At 40.5% G+C, this 23,461-nt stretch overlaps 1 protein-coding gene across 1 annotated transcript; it reads right to left on the bottom strand.

The window, feature by feature from the left end:
- Positions 1–14,136: 14,136 nt before the first annotated feature.
- Positions 14,137–18,787, bottom strand: DIRAS3 (DIRAS family GTPase 3). The gene is made up of 2 exons (XM_005543068.3): positions 18,689–18,787; positions 14,137–15,546 (listed from the first exon to the last, which is right to left on the bottom strand). The coding sequence occupies exon 2, from the start codon at positions 15,474–15,476 to the stop codon at positions 14,790–14,792; it is 687 nt and encodes a 228-aa protein (XP_005543125.1). The 5' UTR covers positions 15,477–15,546; positions 18,689–18,787; the 3' UTR covers positions 14,137–14,789.
- Between the last annotated feature and the right edge of the window lie 4,674 nt (positions 18,788–23,461).

Genomic DNA, 23,461 nt, shown 5'->3' with positions numbered 1-23,461 from the left:
AGACAAGGATGCCCACTCTCACTACTTCTATTCAACATAGTATTGGAAGTCCTAGCCGAAGCAATCACACAAGAGAAAGAAATAAAGGGCATCCAAATCAGTAAAGAGGAAGTCAAACTGTTGCTGTTTGCTGATGATATGATCATGTATCTAGAAAACACAAAAGATTCATCCAAAAACCTCCTAAAACTGATAAATGAATTCAGCAAAGTTTCAGGATACAAAATTAATGTACACAAATCAGTAGCACTGCTATACACCAATAGCAACCAAACTGAGAATTAAATCAAGAACTCAACTTCTTTTATAATAGCTGCAAAAATAAACAAATAAATGAAAATACTTAGGAATATACCTGCATATAACTTTCAACTCCCCCAAAACTTAACTACTAATAGCCTACTGTTGATGGAAGTCTTACTGATAGCATGAATAGTTTATTAACATGTATTTTGTATATTTGTATATTTTTTTCTTACAATAAACTAGAAAAAAGAAAATGTCATTAAGAAAATTATTAAAAAGAGAAAATATATTTACTATTAATTAAATGGAAGTGGATCAACACAAAGGTCTTCATCCTCATTATCTTCATGCTAAGTAGACTGAGGAGGAAGAAGAAAAGGAGGACTTGGACTTGCTGTCTCAGGGGAAGAAAAGGAGAAATTGCACTTGCTATCTCAGGGGTGGCAGAGGTGGAAAAAGAAGAGGAGGTGGAAGGGGAGGCAAGAAGCAGGAGAGGCAGGCACAGTCAGTGTAACTTTGGAGATCGAGACCATCCTGGCTAATATGGTGAAACCCCGTCTCTACTAAAAATACAAAAAACTAGCCAGGCGAGGTGGTGGGCGCCTGTAGTCCCAGCTACTCGGGAGGCTGAGGCAGGAGAATGGCATAAACCCGGGAGGCGGAGCTTGCAGTGAGCTGAGATCCGGCCACTGCACTCCAGCCTGGGCGACAAAGCGAGACTCCGTCTCAAAAAAAAAAAAGAAATACAACATAATTTCTGTCTGATGTTTTTGCTGTTTTATTTCTCTAGTAACTTTGCAGAAATAGAACATGATTTCTTTCTGACTTTTTTGCTTTTTCATTTCTCTAGAAATGCTTCTATAATACCAATCCTTCTTTCACCATTTGCTTTAGTTTTAATGCCCATTAGAAGGATCTACATCACCAAAAAAGTGTCAAAAGAGGTCTTGAATAATCAGAACTGTTTTGGAAGATTGTTTAATGTCAATTTGTTTTCTGGCATGCTTCTTCTACATCTTCTTCCTCATAATCTGGCACCAGTTCAGAAGCACTCATCTAGTCATCATCTGTTAATCCCTCTGGTGTGGTGTCTATTAGTTCTTGAATTTCCCCAAGATCCATATCTTGAAATTCTTCATCCTCTACCTTTTTAACCATATCCACAGTCTGTTTCATGATTCCCTTGACTGGGCTCTGTTGTAAATCCTGTGAAGTCATGCACAACATCTGGACACAGTTTTCTCCAACAGGAATTTATTGCTGTGGGCTTGATGATATTCATGGCTTTTTCTATAACAATGATGGCATGTTTAATGGTGTAATCTTTCCAGATTTTCATGATGTTCTCTCTACTGGGGTTTTCTTCCACAGAGTTGACAATCCTTTCCATAGTGTACCATGTATAATCAGCCTTAAAGGTCCTCATGACCCATCTGTGGAGAATGAATTAGGGATATTGTGTTTGGGAGTCAAGGAGACCATTTCACAACTTTCAATGTTGAACTCATGGGGTTCTGGTGGTCAAGGGCATTGTCCAGTATTAAAATAACTTTAAAAGGCAGTTTTTAACTGGTAAGGGACTTCTTGATTTCAGGGACAAAGCATCAGTGGAACCAAGGTAGAAAAAGGGCCTTTCTTGTCCAGGCCTTCTTGCTGTACAACAACAACAACAACAACAAAAACTAGCAACTGGTGTTTATCTTTTACTTTCAAGGTTTGGGGGTTAGCAGCTTTATAGAGAAGGGCAGCCATTATCATAAACCCAACTGCATTTGCACAAAACAGTAAGGTTAGCCCATCCCTTCCTGCCAAAAATCCTGGTGTTCACTTCTTTTCCTTACTAATAAATGTCCTCTGTAGCATTTTTTTCCTCCAGAATAGAACACCTCTGTCTACATTGAAAAGTTGTTCAGGCAAATTTCCTTTTTCTTCTCTTAATGGCATCTGGAAACTTGTCTGCTGCCTCTTGGTCAGCAAGAGTTTCTTCTCCTGTAACCTTGACATTTTTAGAGCCAAATCTCTTTCTAAAATTATCAAATTGTTCTTTACTGGCATGAAATTCTCCAACTTTAGATCCTTCATCTTGTTTTTCCTTAAAGTTGTCATATAATGACTTCACTTTTTCTCGAATCACATTAGAGTCTATAGGTATGTCTTTCTTATAGCAATCCTGCACCCACATAAAAATTGGATTTTCAATACGAGAAAGATGTTTTACAGAAAGTACAGGTTTTCACACTTGAAGCAATAGCTTCACAAATGTACTTTTCTTTGTTTACAACAGATTTATTTATGCTGGATTTATTTATCTTGAAATGGCAGATTGAGGTCTCAGTTGCAGGGCTCAAGCTATGTTACATATCGAACAATTCAACTTTTTTTTTTTTATAATGTCAAGACTTTTCTCTGCTTCTTAGGAGACCTTCCAGCATCACTAGTGACACGTCATATAGTTCCCATGGTGTTATTTATGGTATTGCACCAAACATGATAAAAAATACATGAGAACCACAGGAGATCACTTTTTACTGTGATAGGCAATTTGCTGGAAAGACACACTGCTCACATGGAGATGCTTAGCATCATCAGCATTTTAAGTGGATGGGCACAACACTTGAACTCACAACAATAGCAACAGGAGGTGGCCACAAAATTATTACAGTAATATGTACTATAGTTAATTTTATGCTGTTATGATTGAATACTCTTGTATTAGTCCATTTTCATGCTGCTGATAAAGACAAACTGGAGACTGGGGGGAAAAAAGAGGTTTAATTGGACTTACTGTTCTACATGGCTGGGGAGGCCTCAGAATCATGGTAGGAGGCAAAAGATACTTCTTACATGGTGGTGGCAAGAGAAAATGAGGAAGATGCAAAAGTGGAATCCCCTGGTAAAACTATCAGATCTTGTGAGACTTATTCACTACCATGAGAACAGTATGGGAGAAACCACCCCTATGATTCAAATTATCTCTCACCAGGTCCTTCCCACAACACATGGGAATTATGGGTGTACAATTCAAGATGAGATGTGGGTGGGGACACAGAGCCAAACCACATCAACTGTATCTTCATGTTTCTTTACATTTCTCTCAACTGTAAGTGGTCTGTTTGTATAGATTTTGATACATTTTAACTTTTTATAATAAATTTGTGTATATTTTATTGTAGCAAATAATCAAATAGACCAGCATTTACATGTTTTATGCATTTAGTACATGCCTGTTTCTTAATTTTTTTGATATTTCTAGGCTGTGTGGTTCATCTTCAATTTTTTTCAAGTTTTCAGAAACCCCCCCAAATTTTTTCAATATGTTTATCTAGAAAAATTCACCCATAAGGGAACTCACACAGTTCAAACTAATGTTATTTAAGGGCCAACTGTATAAGGAACATTCACAAGTTTCAGGTATTAGAACCTGGATAGTTTTAGGGCCATTATTCAGCCTCCCAAAAAAGTGGCAGAAATAACTCTACCTAATATTAAGGCTTACTATGTAAGCTAAAGTAATCAAGACAATGTCAAATTGGTGGAGAGATAGACACATAGATCAATGGTACAGAACAGAGAACTCAGAAATAGACACACACAATTATGTTCAATTAATTGTGCAAAAGCATGCACTAGGTGCACTGTAGGGAAGATAGTTTATATGCATATTAGTCTATTTTCATACTACTATAAAAAAAAGCAGCCCAAGACTGGGTAATTTATAAAGGAAAGAGGTTTACTTGACTCACAGTTCAGCATGGCTAGGGAGGCCTCAGAAAACTTACAATCATGGCAGAAGGTGAAGGGGAAGCAAGGCACCTTTTTCATAAGGCAGTAGGAAGGGGAAGTGCTGAGTGAAGGGGGAGGAGGCCTTTATAAAACCATCAGATCTCCTGAGAACTCACTCACTGTCATAGGAACAGCATGGGGGAAACCACCCCCATGATTCAATTACCTCTACCTGGGCTCTCCCTTAACACATGGTGATTATGAGGATTTACAATTCAAGATGAGATTCAGACTGCATCTTGAATTGTAATTCCCAGTGCTAGGGGAGGGACCTGGTAGGAAATGATTGGATCATGGGGGCAGATTTCCCCCTTGCTGTTCTCATAACAGTGAGTGAGTTCTCATGAGATCTGATGGTTTAAAAGTGTGTGGCACTTCCCCATTTATTCTCTGTCTGTCTCCTGTCACCATGTGAAGATATGCCTGCTTTCCCTTTGCCTTCTGAAATGATTGTAAGTTTCCCGAGGCCACCCCAGCCATGTGTCCTGTACAGTCTGCAGAACTCTGAGTTAATTAAACCTCTTTTCTTTATAAACTACCCAGTCTCAGGTAGTTCTTTATTGCTATGTGAGAATGGACTAATATAATAGTCTTTTAAATAAATGGTTTGGGAACAATTAAACATTCATAGGCAAAAGAAAACTTAAAAAAAAAAAAAAAACAAAAAAAAAAAACCTCAACCTAAACCTCACACCTTATATAAAATTAACTTAACATGGATCATCCACTTAAATATAAAGCATAAACTATAAAACTTAAAAAAAATAGGAGAAAATCTTCAAAATCTAGGTGAAAAGTTCTTAGACTTGACACCAAAAGCATAATCCTTAAAGAAAAAGTTGATAAATTGGACTTCATCAAATTTAAAACTTCTGTGAAAGACCCTGTTAAAGAGTGAAAACACAACCTACAAACTAGGAGAAGACATTTGAACATCAGATATCTGAAAAAGGAATAAAATATAGAATATTTAATGAATTCTAAAAACTCAGAAATAAAAACCAAGCAATCCAATTAGAAAATGGGCAAAACCCCTAAATAAGCATTTTATTAAAGAGGATATATACAGATGATAAATAAGCATGTGAAAAGATGTTCATCTTTATTAGCCATTAGGGAAACAAAAATTGAAAACACAACAAGACAAAACTACACAATTATCAAAATGCTAAAATTAAAAAATATAATTACAACACCAGATGCTGGTGATGATGCAAAGACATTGGATCAGTCACACATTGCTTGTGGGAACGTAAAATGATTTAGCTACTCTGGAAAACGTTTGGCAGTTTGTTATAAAACTAAGCACGCAACCACCATATGACCCAGCAACTGTTCTCTTGGGCACTTATTCCAGAGAAATGAATATTATTTTCACACAAAAACCTGCATGTGAACACTTATAGCAGTATTATTTGTAGTAGCCAAAACTGAAAACAGTCCAGAGGTTCTTCAATGGATGAATGATTAAACAAACGACAGCACATCCACATCATTCAGCAATAATGAGGAATGAACTATTGATACGCATAACTTGAGGGAATCTCAAGGGAATTATGCTGAGTAAAAAAAAACAATCCCACAAGCTTACATACTTCATGATTCCATTTATATAACATTCTTGATATGACAAAATTATAGATGTAGTAGAACTGATTAATAGTTGCCAGTGTTTAGGATTCAAAGTGTAGGAGGAGGGAGATGAGTGTGATTACCAAAGAGTAGCGCAAGAAATCGCTCTGTATCTTAATTGTGATGGTAATTACATAACTTGCCACATATGATAAATTGCATAGAACTAAATACATGCACATACACATACAGACACTCACAAGAATATATAAAACTGGTGATAATCTGAATAAGATTGATAGGTTGTATTAATGTCAATTTCTTGGTTGTGATATTGTACTATAGTTATTCAAGATGTTACCATAAAAATTTGGAAATAACTCTGGAGATAATATTTTAATAAGAGGCATAAGCATACCTTAACTATAAAATGTTTCATCTTCAGAAAACATTCTGAAATGTAATAGAAATATAACAAATGTGGAAAGGGGAGAACGTGCTGTGAAGTTATTATCAACTTCTATACAAAAATGTTAGGGCTCTGGCCAAAATCTCAACTCAGAATTGCCAACTTTCATAAACTCTGCAAGTAGAAACTTGTCACATCCATAAATGTAAATAACACTTCTTTCTTTCACCTAACCTGATTTAAAATTATTTACTTGCATTTTTCTTATAATTTACAAAGTATTTTCACATGCAAATTCTATTCCATTTTCCTAGTCACATGATGTGGCAGACAGAGCAGAAACTTTTTATCCTCCATTATAAAGACAAGGAAATTGAGTCTGAGAGAAATGATTTGTTCTGACATGAGGCTAAAAAATTATAAAGTTAAGAGTGAAATATGAAATGTGAATCTTTTGACTCCTGATTGATGATGCTACTTGAAAGTGTCTTATAATTCTTAGAGGGTTAGTCTGGTGTAGGGGCAAAAACAACAATGGATTATTAGTCAAAAGACATTGTTTTAAGGTTCAGCATTGAGCCAGGTCCAAGTTAAAGTTCAATATAAGTTACAGGCATGTGGTGAGAGAGGTGCTACCAAGTCCATTAAGGAAAGCAAGGAAGGCTTTCAACAGATTTGGCATTTTTTGAGTCCTGAAGAATGCCTTGAATTTTAATATGTGACTTTATTAAGAGAAGAAAAAGTCCAGGCAGAGTGTAGTAAAGATAGGGGATGGGGGCAGTGAGGAGGAGTATGGGGAAAAGAAAGTGTAATGGATCCAGTGCCCCTCCATCACCCACCTGCACCTTGACAGCGACTGTCTTCCCCTGTAAATTGCTCCTTTCTCTTCTCTTTTTCTGGGAATCTAGTAATACGAATGTTGGCCCTTGTGAGACTGTTGATTTTCTTTGTTCTACTTTCTCTCTCTTGTTCAGATTGGGTAAATTATATTCATCTGTCCTCAAGTTCACTGATGATATCTCCTCTGTCATCTCCACTCTACTATTGAGTCCATCTAGCAAGATTTTTATTTTGGTTGTTGTACTTTTCAGTGTTATAGTTTCCATTTGATTCTTTTTTAACTTCTACTCCTTTATTAAGGTTTTCTCTTTTTTTTGTTAAAGATAATTCATAATTGCTGCTTTAAAATTCTCTTCAGATAATTCCAACACCTTGGAATTTATCTTGGTGTTTCCTGTTCGTTTCTTTTCTCATTTAAGCTGTGACTTTTCTGTATTTAGTTAGTTAGTTATGGTTCTTAGTTTGATGAGTGATTTCCTATGGTATTCTAGACATTTGGAAGACTCTAGATCCTATGTAATCTTTTTTACCAGGCATTATCTCCACTGAAATGTAGTTTGAGGGCCAAGTGAGTGTGTATTTTCAGTGGAAGTGGTGTGCTCACACTGCCTCTTTGCAGAAGGGTGGACTGAAAGTTGAACTTCCTTCTCAGTCTTATAGAACTCCTCCCAGAAAATGTGGGTGCAAACTCATACTGCCTTATTGGGGTATTAGCTCAGCTCCTTAGTGAGCCATAGTGATGAGATGAGAGAGGGAGGAAAGTATTAACTAGCTCCAGCTTGCATAGCCTCATTCATTTTCACTGATGCCACTGACACAACCCTGTAAAGGCATTCAGAGCATGAACCCCCTGATCAGCTCATTTCAGATATAAGGCTAAACAATTGTAAAGTTAGGAATAAATTATGAAATGTGACTCTTCTGACTCCTGATTGATGATTCTACTTGAACATAAGAACTAAGTCTTACAATTCTTAGAGGGTTAGTCTGTTGTAGGGGCAAAAACAACACTGGATTATTAGTCAAAAGACATTGTTTTAAGGCTCAGCACTGAGCCATGTCCAAGTTAGCACCCTACCACCCACCACCACACCACCCTACCAGCAAGGAAAGGATAGAAGGAATCTGAGCTAGAGGATTAGCTCTGTTGGGGGGCAGAAAATGATTTCCCAAAATACGGCAGTTGAGTATGTTGACTGCTTTTAAGAATTGCAAGGACTCAAAAATAAACCCTAGAATCAAGGGCTCTCTAACTTGTCTCATTTCTCCCTCCCTTCAAATGCAAGGTGGGCCCCTGTCTCCTCCCTCCTCTATGACAAAATGTATATAAGCTTTTGTGCCCCATTGGGGAGTTGGAGTGATCACTCTGATATGGTTTGGCTATGTCCCCACCTGAATCTCATCTTGAATTATAGCTTCCATAATTCCCATGTGTTGTGGGAGGGACCTGGTGGAAAATAATTGAATCATGGGGGTGGTTTCCCCTAAACTGTTCTCATAGTAGTGAATAAGTCTCACGATGTCTGATGGTTTTATAATGGGTTTCCCTTTTCACTTAGCTCTCATTCCCTCTTGCCTGCCACCATGTAAGACATGCCTTTTGCCTTCCACCATGATTGTGAGGACTCCCCAGCCATGTGGAACTGTGAGTCCATAAAACCTCTTTTTTCTTTATAAATTACCCAGTCTCAGGTATGTCTTTATCATCAGCATAAAAACAAACTAATAAACACTCTGTGATTCTCTCCCATGTATGCATTCCTGACTATTAGTCTGCCATTTGTCAACTGATTTTCAGGAAACTTTTAGAGGATAAAGTGGAAGCTTTTCCTTGGCCCTGCAAAAGTTGTCAGGGCCAAAATGGTGTCACCAAAGTTAAGAAAACTCTGGAAATAAGAGCTAGGGAAGGCCATGAAGAGAGGGTTCTCATGCTTGTATGCTTGATAATAACAACAGAAAAAATCTCTACAAAAAACACCACCTGGCACAAAGGCCATCACAATCACACAAAAAGACACTTCTGCAGGACATATGACTAGCACTGTCTGTCCAACCTCAGGCTGGTGTCATACTTGTCATTGATCTTTGTAGCCAAGGATAATTATTTCAAGAACAATTGTGTAATGCTCCTCATTTCTTTTTTCTTTAGAAATGTTTGTCTTCCTTTACTCCAAATATGCACATAGTTTACTATTGCATGTATATTCCCTTTGCAATGCTCTATTTCCAAATAAACGTAATTTCCTCTTAGAAAGCCTCTCTCTGTCATTTAGGTTGACAGCCTGTATAGTTTCCTATTCTGTCTTGCTGGTAACAGTACCAGAAGAGGAAATCAAATCATTAGCATTTACTTCTTCAGGGAAGAGTATGGTGAGGTGGAAGACAATTTTCCTCTTGGGGGAGGAAGAATAGAAGGGGTTTTGCCATTGGTGTTTATCTGGAGTAGCACAGATATTGCCAAAAAGATTTCCTCTTGTTAATTTGTCCTTTCCTGGCTAGGGGAAACATGCTTTTGTCAGCCCTTTGTGTGTTTGTGTGTGTACATGCTCACACGTGTGGGCACCTATTGGTGGTTCTAGCCTGGGGGCTTCTGCAGTGTCCTATCCAGGATACATGGACACAATAAGGATACCCAGAAAATTCACTATCATAGCATTCCTTACATCCTGAGGTTCCTAGATTGCCCACATTTTCCCACCTTTAAGTATTTCCCTTTGCTTATCTGTTATGCTATTTCCAGGGTTATTTTAGTTGCAAGACAGTACATGGGAGAAATGAGGCTTCTCTCTCTTGGGTGGGCCCAGAAATCTCTGCTAAGTATCAACAAGACTTTCTAATCCTCATATTATTACCTTTTTGCTGTGATAGACTACATGCTTTTCTTTGAAACTCATTTCTGTCTCAGCATTTACTGCTGTACATTGTGAGTTTCCTCCTATCTTTTGGTCACTTCAAAGTGCCCTTCCCAGTTTCCTCTTTGTCAGTAGCTAAGTGCTTCTGTTCTCCAGGATTCTACCCTAACCACTTTCATCTTGCCTCCTCTTCTTTCCCTCCATAGCCTTACCATCAGCCATATGTTGAAAACTCACAAATCATGATCTCTAGTCTCTAATCCCAGTCCAGTTTCCACTGGAAACCTTCACCTGGTTGTCTCATAAACATCTTGCAACTGTGTTATCTAGAATGTAATTTATTGTTCACATGTGCATGTGCAAATAGATTTTCACCCAAATTGACCCCTTTGTGCATTTCTAGACTTGGTCAATGACCCCATGACCCACCCAGGAATCCCACTCAGAAACATGACAGTCACCTTGTTTCTCCCTTTATTCTAAACTCCAACACATCACCAAGCTTTGGCCATTCTCCCTACTAAGTAATTCTCAAGTCCATCCTCTTGTCATTGTTCCCTCTGGCAATGGCTAGAGCATTTGTTCAAAATCTCATTCCTGGATGATTCTAATAGTTTTCTAATTGGTCTACCTGTCTTTCTCCATTCCCACAGAGGCTCTAGAGTGATCTTTTCAAAATGCAAGTATGATCAAGTTTGCCTAAATCCCTTCCTAATTCCTCATTACCTCTAAAGAATGAATTCTAAACTCTAATTTCTCTAGCTCATCTTCCACAATTTCCTCCGTCCATTTCCAGAATCAGGCTGTGATCTCTCAGACCCCACATTTTCTCTGTGCTTTTGTTCACTGTCCTGTCTGCCTGAAATGTGAAAGGTCTTCCTCTCCTTCCCTCACCTTCACCCACCCTACCTAAACCAATCCTACTAGACCTACAAGATTCCAGTCATGTAATCTCTTCAGGGAAAATATTTCCCACTCCTCATTAAAGGTGCTTATCTTCCCTGTTTCTAAAACACCCTATGCTTGTTAAATTGTTGACTTGCTTCTTTGCCTCCCATCTGGGATTTGGGAGAAACTCTGAGGAAGGTTCATTTTCCACCTTGGCATAATATGAATAGAAAACAGAAAGGTGAGTTCCTCCGCCCTTTGACTAGTCATCTTGGAAAAGAAGTGTACCACAGGCCCGGCACGGTGGCTCACACCTGTAATCCCAGCACTTTGGGAGGCCGAGGCGCGCAGATCACGAGGTCAGGAGATGGAGACCATCCTGGCTAACACGGTGAAACCCTGTCTCTACTAAAAATACAAAAAATTAGCTGGGGGTGGTGGTGGGCACCTGCAGTCCCAGCTACTTGGGAAGTTAAGTCAGGAGAATGGTGTGAACCCGGGAGGCAGAGCTTGCAGTGAGCCGAGATTGTGCCACTGCACTCCAGCCTGGGCGACAGAGCCAGACTCCGTCTCAAAAAAAAAAAAACAAGTGTACTACAGTGGTCAAGAGCACTGACCTGGAGCAGAACAGTTGGGTTCAAATCCTGGCTTTGCTACTTACCAGTTTTGTGACATTTATCAGTGTCCCCCCAGCTGTAACATAGGCATAACATTATCTTTTTTATTGGATAGTTGTGAGGATTAAAGTAAGAGCATGTCAATGTAGAAAGATTATATACATTCTATAGTTCAAAAACATTGGCATGTAGATTATAAATATTTGCTATCTTAAAATATTTTTATTTGGGGGCAGGACTTTGAGCTGCTCCACCCCACCCCCACCTCCTGCTGCCCACGAAAGAATCAGAACCACTGCTGGGCAGGGTGGCTTATGCTGGAATCCCAGCACTTTGGGAGGCTGAGGCAGGCAGATTGCTTGAGCCCAGGAGTTTCAGACCAGCCTGGGCAACATGGAGAAACCCCATCTCTACAAAAAATACAAAAGGTAGCCAGGCATGGTGGCTGTAATCCCAGCTACTTGGGAGGCTGAGGTGGCAGGATTGCTTGAGCCTGGGAGGTGGAGGCTGCAGTGAGCCAAGACTGTGCCACTGCACTTCAGCCTGGGCAACAAGGTGAGACCCTGTCTCTGAATGAATGAATGGATGAATGAATGAATGAATGAATGAATCAGAACTACAAGAAAACCTGCTAATCTCTCCACATTGTCCCGAGCCCATTAATTTCCCAGCTGTTTTGTGGCCTGAAGCTTCCATCCACCACAGAAACCAAGATATGCCAGACAGGAGAAGCACCTGGTGGTCATTTCAGGGGCTAGTGTTAGTGAGGTAAGTGGGATTCCACTTCAGACAAGCTGGAGGTCATTGGGGAAAATGTCAGCTCAGGCCCTGGTGGCCCCTCTGGCCTCTGCCCACGCTTTTCCGGGTGCGGGAGCTCCCCACTGCGGGTGGGAGGTCAGGCAGAGCAGGAGCCCAGCCCTGCACTTCACCACCACCGAATGTGATGCCCTGCTGGGCGGACAGGGCCGCCAGGGCATGATCATGACAGAACAACCATGAGCGGCACCCAAGGCTGGCGCGAAGAACCTTCTGGAAATCCACCCTAGCTTATGTTAAACTCCATGTACCTCTTGTGGAGTCGTGTCAGAGAATTATGAGAGTCAGTTGGTCCACCTTTATCAGGAGAAGGTGCTCCAGGACCTGGTACTCAAGATGCCAGAATCCCAGTTGAGAAATTTCCTGGGTGTGAAGAGACAGAGAGCAGGGGCTTGCCGCAACCTTAAGCCCTGTGGTTTGGCGAAAACTTGGATCCTGCCTTTCTGGAGGAGGTTGACAGACAGTTCACCCTTGTGACTATGTCTAGTGGCATATGCTCCCCCTGTGGTGTACCCCGCAGCTGTGTTTGCTCACCAGATGTCCGCCAAGGGAGTGACAGTGACTGAATTTAACATGGAGACCACCCCAGCCATTAGCAGATTCACGTTTCATTTCCAGGGACCCTGTGGTAGGATGCTTCCTGAAGCCCTTGCTGGTCATGAAAATGAAACTGTTTCTTAAGCATCCTGGGAAGAAATAAATTATAGTATAACTAGGTGGTGAGCTGCATATTGGATGATCCAAAAATATTCTGATTCCCTGGCTGGAATCCAACCTGTTGATAGGTGTTTAGGGCTCAGAAGTAGCAAGAGCAAAGGTATTTAGAAGTCAGAGAACTGTAAAGTGAATGCATGTTATTTGATTTGAACTGAAACATAAGAGACCTTTGATGTATTTAGTTGGTTATTGGGACTGAAAAATGTTGTAATTAGATTGTCTTTAAAAATGTAATCATCCTGATTATATTTTTCCTATTTGGGCAAAGATAGAAGTAGAGGGGTAAAATCCTGCTATTTAGCACAAGTTTTAATGGAAAATAAAATCATTCTCTACAGTAAGGTAACTACCTACTTATATAAAGATGTTACCCCAGGAACAAAAATTCTTTTCTTAACTATTACTTGTAACATTGAAAACATGTTCTTCCCTTTCTCAAGGTTAGTATTTGCCACTTGGATTTTAATAATCCCTTTGCTCACCTATGAGGAGCAACAATAAATGCAATACATTTTGAAGGAGAATTATGCTGGAGAATAACCAAGGTAGAGTATTTTCTTTTAGAACCAGATTTACTCCATTAGGACTTCAGCAAAGAACTGGTTTTTAGGAAAAGAATTAATAAAAAACTATATGGTAGAACCATTTGGGTATTTTCCAAGTGGTAAGAATAATTGCTATGAAAATGAATAGGGAAATTTTAAATTAATTATTTAAAAAGGAGCCACTGAATAGATTTTCTAAGCTTGAAACTATCTAGAGTACCATGAAATTGTGTTTGCAATTCCTTCTCAACAATGTGCTTCTCCTCTAGAAGCACATACATTGTTCAATACATATTTGTTCAATAATACTTTGTGGGGAAAAAAATCACTAGATTAAGAGACTCCCCTGAACCACTCCCAAGTTAAAAAAAGAAAAAAAAAAAAAAACTCTCAAAAGCAAGGATATGTATACTTTATTCCCTCACTCAAAAAATTATGTTCAAATATAAAATTAATCTCTAAAAACTCCCTTATAGGGGAGTCTCTCAAATATCATTCCCCCCCTTATCTTTCATTCTGCTCCCTATTGCCTATATCCAGTATTTCAGAATATAGGAAGAGACGGAAGGCATAGGCTTGCTTTTCACCTGCTTCCTCTTGAGACAGCAACACTGTGACCATCTTCCTCAAAGATGCCTGGAGTTCTTCTGGATGTCAGTCCAGGAAAGACACAAAACAGCTCTGCATTGCAGAGACCTCCCTAAAACACCTCCCTCCCATATTGGATAATTTCAACATGGCAGGGACACCCATGTGTGAAGTTCTTATTGGAAACCTTTAACAGATATGGTTTAAATTTTAATACAATGGGCAATGTTTTGTTTTCTAGAAAGACAAATTCTTACAGCTGATTGCATGCAGGAAAAGCTTTATTAAGTCAAGAAGCGGTTACACTTTTTTAAACTGCTATGCAGAATACTCAAACATTTTTAAAGGACATAGGAAACTACTAACATCTTTAGTGAGAGAGTTCCACTTTCACAATTTTCTCTGCTCCCAAACCCCTAATGATCAGCTATAGCATATTCATTTTTTAATATAGTATATGTCACGCAGCAATTTGTCAAAAGCTTTTGTTGTGAAAACACTTTTCTTAATTAAATACACAATTAAAAGATATGATTAAACACTTACACGATGTGAAATGTTTAAAGGTAATACACAATAATAGGGTTACCAAAGGACACCTTCCAATTTTTCTTTCTATTCATTTTGATGTTTTGTTCTTTTCAAAACATTTTCTCTTATTACATTTATTACTAAAGGCCTTACTTTAAATACATCATGCTACTTTTGTTCTCCTCTTCAAATGCCGATCTTTTAACAATTTGAATTCTCTGGCCTGGGAAAAAGAAGTTATCCACCTACAAGGTATATTTATTGACAATATGGATGTTACAGTCCAAACAGCACAAAATCAACCATGTACATGTAACACGGTGAAATGAGTCCACGTTTTCTACACACTACAGGATAGGAAGAGCTGGCTCTTAAGGCCCAGGGCTCACATGATTATGCACTTGTCAAGCAGCTTCTCAGTGGTGTTGGGCATCTGGGATTCCTTCTCGGGCTCCTGGAGGTCGGTGGGCTGCTGCTTGTAATTCAGCAGCATGTGGAACAGCTCATGCACATTCATATCTGTCTTGGCCGAGATCTCCATGAAGGCGCAATTCCACTCCATCGCACAGGTGGCACCATCATGCAGGGTCACCTCCCGGTGGATGTCATCACTTTTATTGCCTACCAGCACGATGGGGAACTTATGCAGGTTGTTACCTTTGATCTTGCGGATCAGCTCATAGAAGGCCTTCAGCTCTTCCAGGGTTTCCTTCTTGGTGACTGAGTAGACCAGGACGAAGGCGTGGCCCCGGGCTATAACGTGGCGCTGCAGAGCGCGGTTGCTGTCGCCACTCTTGCTGTCGGTGATGTGCAGGGAAAGCACACCGTGGCTGCAGCCCAGCAACTGGCAGTAGGTATTTTCAATGGTCGGCAGGTACTCATGACGGAAGTTGCCGCTCGCCCACTTGTGCAGCAGCGTGCTTTTCCCCACACCAGCGGTGCCGACTACCACGACGCGGTAATCTCTGATCCTCCTGTGGGACTTGAAGGCGCGGAGGACAAGCAGGGCAGGCAGAAGCCGCAACCGCTGCAGCAGCTGCTGTTCCTTGGGGCGAAAACTGACGTTACCCATCGTTGGGATTCGGAGGGGAGATACGTGCACAAGTTCTCCCACACTTAGCTGGCAGCAGGAGACTGACTCCCTAGGAAGAAAGTGAGACGGTGAGAGATGGTAGTGGTAACCTACAATGTTGTCAGATGACGTCAGCCTGGCCAGCTGCTCCACTAGGACTCTGGAGAGAGTCCACCCCGTGACGCAAAGGGGTGCACACGGCGAGAAGAAAATTCCCAGGCACAAAGTTCAGCCTGCTAGACTGAGGGACCGGCAGGTGATATATACTCAGCAGACCTGGTGGTTTGCTTTTTACCATCTAGAAAGTGCAACAATACTACCTTTTGTTTTCTTTCCTTTAACTGTTTTATTAAATTCTCACTACACCCCTACAAGAAACACTTACTCTCATTTCCTCTCTTGTAAAATGAAGATTTTAATTGAAGAGGACTGAACAGTCAAAGAGAAGCAGGTGGGGGAATTTTCCCCACTCTCCGGGGCTGAATGCCAACGTGACATTTAGAGTGACACCACCACCCTGGTTAAAGCTACAGAGTCATCAGTACAGGGGAAAGGAGGGGTGTTTGGCATCAGTGGTGTGGGATGTAGAGAGGGGAGGCAGCTGCAGTCAGCACAGCCCCAGAAGAGGCATGGGGAGCACCTTTGCTCTGAGCATGCTGTCACCATGTGCCACCAAGAGCTGAGGGAGGGGTCTTAGTTCATGAATCCTTAGTCACAATGACAGTGGAGTTAAAATATATATATATATATATATATGTACCTTTCTTTTCAGTATCTCATCTCTGCTTAGAACACATTCTAAATATTGAATGAGTTTTTCTACAGAACAGTGGTTTTTCTTTTGCCATGGCTACTACCTTTAACAGAGTAGTTTTAATTCAGCCTTATGGAAGTAGAGGAAATTTCAGGATTTGAACAGTCAATGAACTTTTTGAGTTCCGGAAAAAACACAGTAGAATAGGTTTGTAAGAAACTTTTCTCAGAGGTATATCCTCAATACCAGACAGCTGCCCAGGGGGACTGCTTCAGAAGCATCCTAGGTCAGATGGAAAAAGTTCTAGGCACCATGCAGACAGACCGCATAGCTGGCCTCTGGACACAGGTAGGAAAAGTACAAGGCAATGTCATTCCTCTGGCACTAAGTATAGAAATTTATACGTGTTTCTATGTGATGATGGTCCTGAAAATGCACTTCTCTTCAGGTACAGCTGTGATTGTGTCATGTACAATACCAGAAAGAGAAGAGACGCTTTTTGTATATAGCACACTTCCTATATAAACTAGCCTTTCTTGCTGGCTGCGTAGTTGAACACATACTGTCCCAGTACTGGGGAAAAGGACCCTTTTAGAATGTGCAAGGCCATGAGAGTAATATGTTCGTATTAGAGTTTTGGTGGTGATTTTTTTTTTTTTTTTTTTTTTTTTGAGTCAGGGTCTTGCTCTATCCCTCAGGCTGGAGTGCAGTCATGCGATCATGGCTCACGGCAGCCTCAACCTCCTGGGATCAATCAATCCTCTCACCTCAGTCTCCCGAGTAGCTGGGACTACAGGCATGTGACACCATGCCCAGCTAATTTTCTTATTTTTTGTAGGGACGGGGTTTCACTGTGTTGTCTAGGCTGGTCTTGAACTCCTGTGTTCAAGTGATCCTCCTGCATCGGCCTGCCAAAGTGTTGGGATTACAGGTGTGAGACAACATGCCCACCCCATATTAGAGTTTTCGTTTGGAAAAAAAAATGTTGTTGCTGGTTGTTATATCTTCAGACTTACTTGCTTCTAATTCTAGTCTGGCTTCTTTAAGATAGCGTGATTCTAAGAGTATTCTAAACTTAAGTGGCAAAATTTAAGTAAATGATTTTATATTCTTGATTAAAGGGGACCAGGGATGTTAATACAATAAATATTTGAAACTGATACAAAATAAATACATACATATGTCTAAATCATTCATTTTTGCAGCTTTCAGGTAAAATCTAGCACTTTGTTCCAGTCTATAAGATGTGGTTAGTTGATATCATCTAATATTAAGTAATGATATCAGCTATCCAAATCCTGGGCACAATTCCTTTAGCAATGATGACCTTTAATAAGATTTAGCTTAAAAAACTAGATTTCTGCTACAGTGATGCAATCTTTCACATCTTATTTATTGGCAAAAATCAACAATCCAGCTTTCCTTAGGTCCTCACGCACTAGAGTTCTCTAGTCACAGAAATCCTAGCCCTGTCTGCACTGCCCACAACTATTATAAACTCCACGTTAGTATCAAGAGTTCCAGTAAAGACCAAGTATCTCTTGGCCACCAACATCCCACATTAGTAAATGTGCATTACTAATTATTCTGTTTTACATTACTTCCTGCTATAGGCGATGTATGTACAAATTCATTCACAGAAAATTGGTAGAGCAGCCAGGCGCGATGGCTCATGCCTGTAATTCCAGCACTTTAGGAAGTCAAGGTGGGAGGATCGCTTGAGCAAAGGAGTTCAAGACCAACCTGGCTAAAGGGAGACCCCCGTCTCTATCAGAAAGAAAATAAAAGAAAAAGAAAATTGGTAAAGGACACATGTGATAACTGAAGTTTCCAGATGTGAAGAGAACTCTCATTCTTTGGCAGTGGACCCCCCTCCCCCCAGCACTCCTTCCAGCTTCCCAGACCACCTGGCCTCAGGCTGAGAGGGAGGTGAAAGCTTCCAGGAACCGGAGGGCGTCCAAACCCAGCGGCCCTGCGGAGCTCAAGGTCCCACCGCTGCTGCTGCGGTACCAGCCTGGCTCATGGACATCACCACGCATCTGCAGGGTCAGGTTTCTCTCTGGAGGCTGTAGTAGCACCTACCCTCCTCGTTCATCTCAATCTTACTTTCACACTACACGACTCCACTATTATTTCCTGAATACTAGCTACCTAAGCAGCTGTAATAGTGGACACTATGTCAACCTTTAAGCTCGCACACTTAACCAAGCCTCGTTCTTCTATATTAAAAAGTGCTAGCTTCCCAACGGGACTATCCAAAGTGCAGTTGCAGGACCTGCCACGAGCCCGCAGGGGCTGCGAGTGGCTGCGGGTGGCTCTTGCATAATCGCGCCAAGAAAGACGTGGTACCAGCTGTAGGGACAACTCGCCCATAAACTTCCACTGGGGACAGCATCTGCTGGTTTGTCTGGCACATGTTGTTTTCAAGTACCCCTAAAAAAGCGAAAGAAAGACTTACCTTTCTCGGAGGTACGAACCACGCAGCCTAGAAGACAAATGCGCTGCTCGCAGAGACTGCCGCGACAACCAACTGGACGCCCGGAACGCTCACTCCTCTGAGGTTTGATTCCGACTTGCGCACAGGAGCGGGGTGCGGGGGCGCAGGGAGTGTAGGTAATAGGCATAAATTCCGCTTGCGCGTTGCGTGGTGAGAAACCAGCCGGGAGGGGCTGGCCCAACGCAGAGCGGCCCGAGGTCAGCTTGGCATCTGCAACACTCGAGTGGCTAGTCCAGAAGTTCAGGGTGGGGTTACAGGTTGCGGAGGAACTGTAAAACTGTGGACTTTTTCTCACCTGTTGGAATAAGCTTCAGGCAAAACTTTGCCGACAAAAACCGGTCCAACTGATTTTTGACGAAGGTCCAAAAGCAGTTTAATGCAGGAAAGATAATCTTTTCCACAAATAATACTGGAAAGATAGGACATCCATAGATCCCCCTGCCAAAACAAACAAACAAACAAACAAACAAAAAACCCTTAAATAAAAAGTGGCTAGACATAACTGTAACGCGTAAAATTACAAAAGTGTTTTAAAAAACAACAAACCCTTTATTGCCTAAGGCTAGGCAAAAGGTTCTTACATTGACATTAGTGGCATGACTAGTAAAAAGAAATTTTGATGAATTAGACCCCATACATTTTGCTTTGTGAAAGACCCTGTAACGATACTGAAAAGGTTTACCTAGGAGAAAACGTTTACAAGCCACGTATCTGGCATACAACCAGTATCTAGAATATGTACATAACTCAAAAGTCAATTATTTTTAAAAATTCAATTAGAAAATAGAAGACATGAACAGACATTTCACTGAAGATATGCAGATAGCAAATAACCATATGAAAACCTTTAATGTCATTAGCCACTAGAGAAATGGGAATACGTGGCTTTCGTTATTCCTCGCCTACCACTAGGGCGGGTTGAGGGTCTGGCTCCAGTAGCCCCGGGTGCCTCTCACTCCTTGGGCGCACTGCTACTATCCTGGCAGAACCCTCGCCGAACCCTCGCAGGACGCCCCATCGGGTCCGCCAGCGGCTAGGAATACCGCTCCGCACCTCCCACCACCAGTCTCTTTTCCAAATGCGCCTGCGTCTGCCCGCCACGTCTCCGAGCCGGTCTGGCTTTTTCTCCCTTGCCTGTGAGCGCCTGGCGGCGGATGTATTGAAAGCTGCGCACCACCGCCTACCGAGCGTTCAGGGGAGTGTATGGAAGTTGTTGGCAGCAGGTTTTGACAGCAGCACCCTGTGGGCCTAGTCCTTGGCGGTGGCACCTGGTTTTGTGTGCCCCAGCCAGCTGAGGCCAGGGTGTGTGGTGTGGGGCCGCTGGTACTGCTCTTCTGCCACTATAATCCCTCCCCCTACCAGGTACCTGGTGCATAGAAGTTTAAAGACCTGTGAGGTCTAGCCTGGCGCCTGTAATCCTAGAGAATAAGGAGGTTGAGGCCAGGAGTTAGAGACCAGCCTGGGCAACATGGGGAGAACTTGTCTCTACTTTTAAAAAATTTAGCCCAGTGTGGTGGCTGCCGCTTGTCGTCCCAGCTATTTGGAAGGCTGATGTGGGAAGATCACTTGAGCCCAGGAGATCAAAGCTGCAGTGAGCCGTGATCACAGCCACTGTACTCCAGTCTGAGCAACAAAGTGAGAACTTGTCTCAAAACAAATTCCAACTTGATTCTGGTATAGCATCACATGACAGGTAGCAGCCCTAAAGGAGATCAAAGTATTTTACCCCAAAATATATTTCTGGCATATTTTGGAATGGTCCTGTGCAAAGCTATCTTTTGTGAGGGAAATTTGCATTCTGTGGAGAATCTCCTTCCCTTTCCAGGTCTTTTCCTGATGCGAGAGGGATTTAACTAAGAGTCTGACACCTTTTAAGGTCATTTACCTTTTGAGATACATATACCATCTATTCTTTCTGAAGCATATTACAGGCTTCACGTATGTAACAAAAACCCTGGCTTCCGCAACCTCCCTCCTGCCATCACTGGCCAAACCCTTCCTCCTCCGAAATGTCCTGGCTTTCCAGGTCAAACCAATGTATACCTTACATGTATTGATTGATGTCTTTGCCTGTATCTTCTGTCTTCCTAAAATATATAAAAGCAAACTATAATCCAAACACCTTGGGCACATGTTCTCAGGACCTCCTGATGCTGTGTCACAGGCCATTATATAGGACATCCATAGATGTCCTATATATAGTGTCACAGGTAGTGACACCACATATAGTGTCACAGGTCACTTATATTTGGCTCAGAATAAACCTCTAAATATTTTACAGAGTTTGGCTTTTTTCATTGGGTTTCCCCATTCATTTTGTTAGCATTAGCTCATACCCTTTTCGTCCAATCATATTTCTACATGGCTGTCTATATTTTGTTAATCCTAAGTTAAAAATAGACAATTTCCTCTATATGTTTGGGTCATCATTCTGCAGGCTCCCATGTATACATATTAAATACGTTTATATGATTTTTTTCCAATTAATCTACCTTTTGCAGGTTGGTTTTTGAGTGAGCCTTCACTGAAGTTTCCCCTTGGTCCCTACATTGATAATTAACTCAAACTGTTTTACCAAAATTTGATTCATAGCTTTTATCTCATTTTTCCAGAAAAATAATTTGGATCCAACTGTTTTCTATAAACCAGCAAGCTGATATGTTTTACTATCTCACAACTGAAATTCTAAAATAAAAGCTAGAAGACCTTTATGTGTATATCTATTTGTTTAAATGTATTTACACATATGTACATGTATTATGCTGTATGTTATATCTACATAATAAAATTCAGTGTAGTAGGCCCAAAATCCCTTAAGAAATGTTAATCTGATTGGTTTAAATAGATGAGCGCTCATACAAAATATATAGTAATTAACCTAATTTTTTTAGTTCATGTGACTTAAGTAAATCTTTTTTACTTGGTTTTAAAATTGTAATTGGTTTTAAAATTGTTGATAAAAATAAAATTAAAAACGTCCTTCTAATCGTCAATATATATTTTTGCCTGTGTTTACTGGTGTGGGGGCCATGGCTCTTCGCCCCCCAAACATTTGCTGAAAAATCACTGACATAGGTCAGATTGATTAGTAAGAGAAAAGACATACAAATTTATTCAATGTGTGTACACAGGAGCTTTCAGAATAAAGACCCAACTTCTCAATGAGTTATAGAGGCTTATGCACCAGGCTTGAAATTACAGAAAGGATGGGGGACTTGGATTCTGGTAAAACATTATGGGAGGAGAAGAGGAATTTATTGAGGGGCAGTGAATGATTGGTGAGAGAATGGTTGGATTGAGGAACAGATATTAACTTGCAAATGGTTTTTTTGGAATTTAAATCATCCTTGAAGGCAGTCATTGTACTTCTGTAAAGGTCTGCTTGGGTGTGGTCACATCTTGGTCTTCTTTTCTGTAACAGATGAGATAATAGGAGGTAGAGAACCAACAATTGTTCTCCTTAGTGGGTCTGGTTCTTAGGCAGATAAAGGAACTTCAGCTTCTTTGGGAAGGATGGTGGGGGTAGAGGAAAGGTCAGAGAGACCTTGAGGCTTCTTTAGTTTCGCATGTTAAATACTGTGTTTTGGTGTATCAGCTTCTGAGCACAAGCGCTGGTCAGTTTTATATTTGCCTATGCTATTAAGGTCATGAAGCTATAAACCAGGCCTAAAGCAAAGTGATATTTGTTTATGCAATTCTTTGATAAGTAAGATTAATTTAATATTATACCTGTAATGTCAACACTTTGAGAGGCCAAGGTGGGAGGATCACTTGAGCCCAGGAGTTTGAGACTATCCTGGGCAACATAGCAAGACCCTATCTCCATAAAAAAATTAAAAAATTAGCCAGGCATGTGCCTATGATCTCAGCTACTTTGAAGGCTGAGGAGGGAGGATCCCTTGAGCCCAGGTGTTCAAGGCTAGAGTGAGCTATGATCATACCACTGCACTCTAGCCTGCGCAACAGAGTGAGCCTTTGCCTCTAAGGAAAAAAAGAAAAGTTATATCTTCTGAGTTATCTACAGATACCCATGTATTTAACTTTATGGTTCTTATATGGGTAAACACCTCATGTTAACAGGCTATATAATTATTTAATAAAAAAAAAAACTTGAAATAATGACCAGCTCCATCTAATATCTCAATTTTTGTAAGAAATCTAGATATAGTTGTTAAAAAATAAATTAACTGTAAATGAAATAAATGTTTATAAATGAACTCATGTAATTTAAAGTCTTAAAATTTATGTTAAATTAAATCATATATACAAAATAAATGTCTGATCATAGTCAAATAAGATAAAATGATTGGTTATCCCACATTTTAAAAAAAAAGAAAAATTATAGGACTAAGAGGTAGGGGTTAGGAAAATAAAAGGTCTAAAGTTGAAGAGGACTTATAAAGGATGAGCTAATAAAGGAAATTTTATGTGTTATTGACTTGGCTGGAATTAAAAATAAATTATGTGTTTTTCTAAAAATTAAACATTGTTGGGTAGGGGGCCGGGGGGATGGGCACTGATACAGAACTAGAGTCTGGTTCCTTATATTTAAAACAACAAGATTTCTTGAAATATTGATCTGATTTTAATAAAATTGTAAGGGGTTTTGATTTTTAAATCTATAATCTGTTTTTAAACAGGTATCTTCTCCTTGAGATCTATTTAATTTTCCTGGTTTCGGGTTAAAAATATTGTCTTCTTAGGCCGGGCGCGGTGGCTCAAGCCTGTAATCCC

This window comes from Macaca fascicularis, chromosome 1 (genome assembly GCF_037993035.2).
Source record: "Macaca fascicularis isolate 582-1 chromosome 1, T2T-MFA8v1.1".
Lineage (NCBI taxonomy): Eukaryota > Metazoa > Chordata > Mammalia > Primates > Cercopithecidae > Macaca > Macaca fascicularis.
This window is presented reverse-complemented; position numbering and strand designations above follow the sequence as displayed.

Coding starts and splice junctions, on each gene's coding strand:
- DIRAS3 (XM_005543068.3), bottom strand. CDS start 15,476: ATGGGTAACGTCAGTTTTCGCCCCAAGGAACAGCAGCTGCTGCAGCGG.